The following is a 6,211-nucleotide window of genomic DNA, read 5'->3' as shown; positions in this document are numbered from 1 at the left end:
AAATGTCAATAAGAATACTTAGCTTGAAAGGTGTTTTTCATATCAAATGCAATCATTTATATAAGGTATCTTATATAGAGACCTAGCACAGAGTAAGTACTGAATAAATGTAAATTATTATAATAGCAAAATAAATTGCTGTGCAGTGGTGTGCTAGATTTTCTCATTTGTAGGATAGAGTGAAGAAGAGTGAAGAAGAGCTACCCAGAGGGGAAAGGTCTTTACATCTTCCTGGTATTTATAGGCACTCAGTCAGCATTTACTCCAATGAACTTATGTTTATTTAAAAGGATTTGTATAGACATAACACTCTTACTTTCAAAGAGCAGAGGAATCTCTTATATTTTCAGCACACAGACACTGTGGAAACTTAAAACTGCAGTTGAGTAAGGAAGGAAGGAAAGAAAAATATCTCTCCTTCCTGACCAGGGACTGAGACCTGGAGATAAAACTTTTTCAGTTAGGCAACCCCCAACCCTGTCTCTTAAGTCTGAGGGTGACTTTATTAGAGATCTGGCTTTGGTGGAGTAGAGAGTTGTAGGGCTTGGGGACCCTGGTGCCTTTTCTTTAGGGAGGGGTGGCTACCTGCACAATCCACAGGAAAGAGGGTAGCCAGCAGCTGACTTGAGCTGAGGCTGCCTTATAGAGGAAGAAAGACCCAAGGGAAGGAAGGATGAATGTAGAAGTCCCACCCACTCACATGTGTAAAGTAATTGCCACTCACTTGAATCTCACTGTCACCTCTAAGATATATCATTGAGTAGGTGCCAGAGTAATGGTTTTGAACAAAAGGCAACACAGTTGTCAGCCTGGGGCCCATCTAAGCCTCTAGCAGAGCCTTAGCCCAATGACTTAGGTGGCAAGTTAGGCAGGACTTATGAAGTGGGTATAGCTCCAGTTCCCTGATTTCACTGTGGGGAACTTCTACTATAGACTTGTGAAAAGTAGGACTATGGGAGAAAGGCCTGCAGATCTCAGGATCCCCAGACAAACAGCCTGGTACCTGAGAACTTTTGTATATCTAGAAGACTAGGGGTGCAGTGTGATGGTGAACTCTATAATAACAGCCAGGCCTTCAAAATTAATATAAAAAAGAGGGCTTCTCCAAATTACTTCTGGGCCTTGAGGATAAGATGAAGGTTGGGAAGATATATGCACCAAGCCTTTTGGAAAGTCCACCAAGAAGATTGTTGTCCCTTCAAAGCCTAAGGCAAAAGTACAGACAGGGGGCACACTTTACATGAAACAAGATATGGGCCTCCCCAGCCCTCAAATTTTAGGTCCCAGCCTTCAGGTAGAAGAGACAGAGAATCACATCTGGGCCTTCTGCCCTATCCTTAGCTCCAAACAAGAGCAGGGCTTGAAATGTGAGTGTGAGAGAAGGGATTATCAGACATACTGTTATTAGCACCTGAACCACATCTCTTCCTGAAAGAGGAAGCTGAGAGCAGAAAGAAATACCAGCAAAGTGAGAGAGGGGTTGTGCTTCCATTACATTGAACAGGAGACTTGGTAGAGGTGGGCAAGGGTTGTTTCACATTAGGACATCATCTCTGGCCAAGGGGGGCGGGGGTTATGAGCAGCAGAGCTCTATTTATTCTCCCTCTCTTCATTCATCCTGCTTCCGTTTTGGCTTCTTGGGGTTCCGAGACCGACTCTTCGCTTTGCACAGAGGGCATATAGGTGCATTCCGGTGAATTTGCTGATGACATGACAAGCAGGCCTGGTGGGGTACACAGGACAAAGAATGTTAGTGGTCAGATTCTTCTAGGCTGTGGTTCAGCCTTTTGATTCCCAGCATTCCAAAAAACAGTTATGATTTTTCCCAACAGGAAGGAGCAGTAATCAGTGAGTGAAACCCAAGAACAGAGATCAGTGCTGGATGTAAGGGATGTAAAGGATAAAAGGGAGTGAGGGTCAAAAACGGGTATTGAGGAAAACTGTTCAAAACTCAGAAATAAGACAAAATGAGAATTGTGTATCCATTTAGATTATACTGGAGCATGGTTTAACAGGCCCACTCAAGAATCAATTCTCTTAATCAGGTATTAGTAAACATTTTCTGTAAAGGCCAAAATAGTAAATATTTTAAACTTTTCAGGTCATATACTCTTAGGTGTGACTACTCAATACTCTCTGTTTTACATGAAAGAATCTACAGGCAATATATCAATAGGCATGCATGTAGTCCAATAAAACTTTATTTATAAAAACAAGAAACAGTTCAGACTTGGCTGTGGACTCTAGTTTGCTAACCCCTACTCTCTGTTCAACTATTTACTATTTTTTTACTATTTAATATTGATCAATGTTCAAACTGTGACTTATGCTGATAAATTATAAAAGGTTTTTGTCTAATAGAGATGCAGATTATTTATGTTCTGAAGAAAATATAATCACAAATGTTACAGTTTTATTGCCCTATAGAACATAAACCAATTCTGTGTTTAACTTTGCAAATTTATTTCAGCATTCCCTTCCTTCCCTGACTATATAATTATTCCTCAAATGATCTTGGAATCAGCTTTGTAATCCTGTAGGCTCTGTCATTAAAGATACATGCTTACTATATATTTGTACCAGTCATGCTTTTATCATTTAAAAAAAATTATAGTTTAGCAGAGCCTGCCAATCTCCTTGCATTCTAACTCTTCTGGGAATGTGAGGAAATAAAACAAGCAGTTCCATTCCAGCATATACACCACACTCCCCTTTTTCTGTATCCCAAACAAATGCTGTTTTAGAAAGGCCCCAAATAAGTAAAGCCAATATTCCAAGGCTGCTTAAGGATAAATCACTTCTTCCACAGCCCCTACCTAGCTCACTTACCTTCATGGGTGGGGGCTGCTGCCTGAAGGTGGCTGTCTGCCGGGTGTCCTGTTTCCTAGCCACTTGAAGTTGTTGGGCAGCAGCAGCTGCAGCGGCCAGGGATTCAGGGATGGGAGGCTCCTGGGGCTCCGTCTGCCACTCTGCTTTCTGCTTCTCAAAGTAACTTTGGAGATGAGAGACATTAGGTGGATTATTCTGAAAATATGAGAAGCTTGTCCCTCTTAAAGAATTCATGCCATAGACCCAAAGAGGTTGGGCTGTGGCTCACTACAGAAAGTTCCTGCACCCTCCCCAGCAAAAAGTTCTCCCTGAGTACCAGACCCATTGTCTATTGGGAAGGTTAGCTCTTGCTCCTTGCTCTGACAGACCCAGAAAATAAATAAATCCCAGGGTTAGCAAAGTCCTCAAAAGGCATTCACTTATTCTCATCTCATGTTATTTTGTAGTATTTCTATTGTGTCCTCAGGCCTTTACTGGCATACCTCTAGGAATAAGAAACTGACCACTTCCACAGACAACCTGTTCTACCTTAAGGAAATATGTTTCCTTCTACTAAACTGAACTCTGTCCCTCTGTAACATGAGCCCCTGGATCTTAAGATGAAGTTCCAGACTAGCCCCTAGAGACCATGAAAGCTCAGTCTTCTGTATTTTTCGAAGGTTTTTGGACACCCTTCTCAACCTTGACTTGGGAAATAACCTCTTAAGAGTCATAAACACACACACACACACACACACACACAACACACACACACACACACACACACACACATCATAAACATAGCTTTGTATTGTTAAAATTGCACAAAGAATTTTAAATATCGTCTAGTAATTCTAGTCTAATCATCCTTCTTTTGTTGTAACAGCCCAGCACAGCAACATGCCCAAGGTCATGCAATGAGTCAGCCACAGACAAGCCTGGGGCCAGGATTGACTTTCAGACCAAGCTGTGTGTGTGTGTGTGTGTGTGTGTGTGTGTGTGTGTGTGGTCTGTGTATGTTGCAGGACAGGGGGAAGGCTGCTTACTCCAAGGACAGCTTCTCCTCCTCTTCACATAGGTCAGGGAGCCTCTGCAGGCCCAGAGTCATACGCAAGGCATCCACATGTTCCTTCAGTGGCTTATACTCATCATGTAGCCGGCGAGTAGACTCTAGTAGCTTGTTTAGGTCATTCTCAGACTGTTTGATGGTATTTTCCATCTGGAACACAGAGTTAGGTAGGCACAGAGAAAATACCCCAAGATTCTCCATGATGCTGGATAGATGAGTAGATAATAGCATAGGCTCCAGAGCAAGACCAATATATGATCAAGTCCTCAATCTGCTATGTATTCTATGTGACTCTTGTCAAGCCTCAGTATCTTCATCTGTATAATGGTGATAATATTAGTGCCTACTTCATATAATCTTCATGAGGATTCAATCATTGAATTTATATAAAGCTCTCAGTACAGGGGCTAACACAGAGTAAAGGCTCAGTAAATAGTAGCTATTATTCAAATACAGCATTTTAGAACTGGAATGGCCTTTAGAGCTCATTTAGTGTACCTCATCACTATTTTACAGATCAAGGAATTGTCTCAGAGAGAAGAAACTTCCTCAGAGAAATACTTCTTAGGGGGAAAGCCAAGATAAAAATTCTTGGCTTCTGCCTCCCAGGCCAGTGGCCTTTCCCCTAAATTAATGGTTCTCAAAATGTGATTACCAAATCAGCAGCATAAGCATCAGCATCACCTGGGAACTCATTAGGAATGCAAATTCTCAGGCACCACCTCAGACATACAGAATCATAAACTTTAGGGTGGAGTCCAACAATCTGCTTTAGCAGGCTCTGCAGGTGCCTGATGGATATTTGAGTTTGAGATCTACTCACCTAGATTCTTAGCCCCTCTGTGGTTAATATCTTGTTTATTTCATTGACTCTGTATTCTTGGGTTAGCTGGCAGCAGAACTACCAACTGCTCATGAGACCCTGGAATCATGTGATTTTGTGACAAAAAATTTTGAATACCTACTGTTTCAATTGCATTCAGAAAAATCAAGAAATAAGTATTACCACAGAAATGAGTTTCCCAAGAATAGAAACTTCTTCAAATATAATTTTTAAGGCTTCTCATTGTCATAGGCTCTAAGAGTTGGAAAGGACCTTACAGGTCAACACCTCCAATATCTCTCCTGGTGAAGGAATCATCAATACTGCGGCCCAGACAGGTGGTGATTCAGACTCTGCTTGAGTAATTCCAAATAAAAACTTACCATGATAGCACAGTTCATTCACCATGTTCCAAGAATCTCCAAAAAAGATACTCTAATGGGGCCCCACTTTGGCAGGCTGGAAGAGGAGATTTTTTTTTTTGGCTTAATTACAGACGCTTTGGAGCCCTTTAGGCTAGACTCCAGAGTTAACTGCCTGCTCTGCTTTTCACCAAGGCTAGCTCCTAACTCCCAGACTCTAATAATAAGCACATCAGAGCTGAATTATACCTCAGATGAATTCCTTGACTGAATTCCTCTTATAGTACAGAGAAGGAAAATAAGGACCAAGAAGAAGAAGGGACTTGTCCAGTGATATACAGTGACAAAGCCAGGCTGGATCTCAGAATTCCTGGATTCTTCCACTCCACCACAGCCCAAAGCCTACTCTCCCAGTTGGCCACAGCCACATCTTAAGGAGAGGCTACAACACTCACTATTACCTATTTCTCAAAGGGCCCAGAGGCAGCCAGCCACATACCACATTGATGTCAGCATGGATCAGTCGGAGTTCCTCCACATGGGCCATCTTCTCTTGTAGCAGGAGGTCCATTTCCTGCTTATATTCCTTCAGGTGTCTCTCTTCTGATTCAAGGGCCTCAAACTCAGCCTTCAAACGGGCCTTGATCTTCTCCATTTGCAGGGTCTTATTCCTGCAATTCCCCCAAACCAGGATACAGACCAGAAGAGAGGAAAATGAGAGTTATGCTCTGAGCCAGGGCAATCTTTCTAAGTGTCCCTCTCTCCAAGCGGAGGCAACCTGAAGCCATCTCAAAAAAGTTAGGAGATTCTCTCTTTTGAGATAAAAGCTCACTGGGTCTCAAATGGATATAATTTTGCTACTTTATGGGGCATTTGCGAACATGGGACAGGTTTTACCTCCCACCCAAGATGCCAACCATGACTTCTTGGGAAACTCCAGAGCAGCATTGTCCAATAAATATTCTACAATGATTGAAATGTTCTGTATCTATACTTTTCAATACAGTAACCACTAGACACATGTAGTTATTGAGCTTTTGAAATGTGGCTAGTGCAATGAAGGAAGTAAATTTTGAATTTTAATTTATCAAACTTTAAATTTAAACAGCCACATGTGGTTAATGACTCTCAAATTGAGCAGCACAGGTC

The 6,211-nt window shown here is 41.9% G+C and overlaps 1 protein-coding gene across 2 annotated transcripts; it reads right to left on the bottom strand.

Annotated features, from left to right (window-relative positions):
• Positions 1 to 258: 258 nt before the first annotated feature.
• On the bottom strand, positions 259 to 5,730 carry ZC4H2 (zinc finger, C4H2 domain containing). 2 transcript variants are annotated; one of them, XM_005882605.2, is made up of 4 exons: positions 5,562 to 5,730; positions 3,855 to 4,027; positions 2,830 to 2,992; positions 259 to 1,723 (listed from the first exon to the last, which is right to left on the bottom strand). In XM_005882605.2, exons 1-4 carry the CDS (start codon positions 5,715 to 5,717, stop codon positions 1,610 to 1,612), a joined length of 606 nt encoding a protein of 201 aa, XP_005882667.1. In that variant the 5' UTR covers positions 5,718 to 5,730; the 3' UTR covers positions 259 to 1,609. The 2 variants fall into 2 exon arrangements, with proteins under 2 accessions (XP_005882667.1, XP_014385760.1); XM_014530274.1 differs by lacking the exon at positions 2,830 to 2,992.
• Between the last annotated feature and the right edge of the window lie 481 nt (positions 5,731 to 6,211).

This window comes from Myotis brandtii, unplaced genomic scaffold (genome assembly GCF_000412655.1).
Source record: "Myotis brandtii unplaced genomic scaffold, ASM41265v1 scaffold73, whole genome shotgun sequence".
NCBI classification, from domain to species: Eukaryota; Metazoa; Chordata; class Mammalia; order Chiroptera; family Vespertilionidae; genus Myotis; species Myotis brandtii.
Note: the sequence above shows the minus strand (reverse complement) of the source record. Positions and strands in the feature narration are given on the sequence as shown.

What these genes read in the sequence shown, in the direction of transcription:
- ZC4H2 (XM_005882605.2), bottom strand. Translation starts at nt 5,717, where the DNA reads ATGGAGAAGATCAAGGCCCGTTTGAAGGCTGAGTTTGAGGCCCTTGAA. An exon ending in GAGGAGAAGCTGTCCTTGGA is followed by an intron (nt 2,993 to 3,854) that starts GTAAGCAGCCTT and finishes TCATCTCCAAAG; the next exon opens with TTACTTTGAGAAGCAGAAAG. An exon ending in AGCAGCCCCCACCCATGAAG is followed by an intron (nt 1,724 to 2,829) that starts GTAAGTGAGCTA and finishes GTACCCCACCAG; the next exon opens with GCCTGCTTGTCATGTCATCA.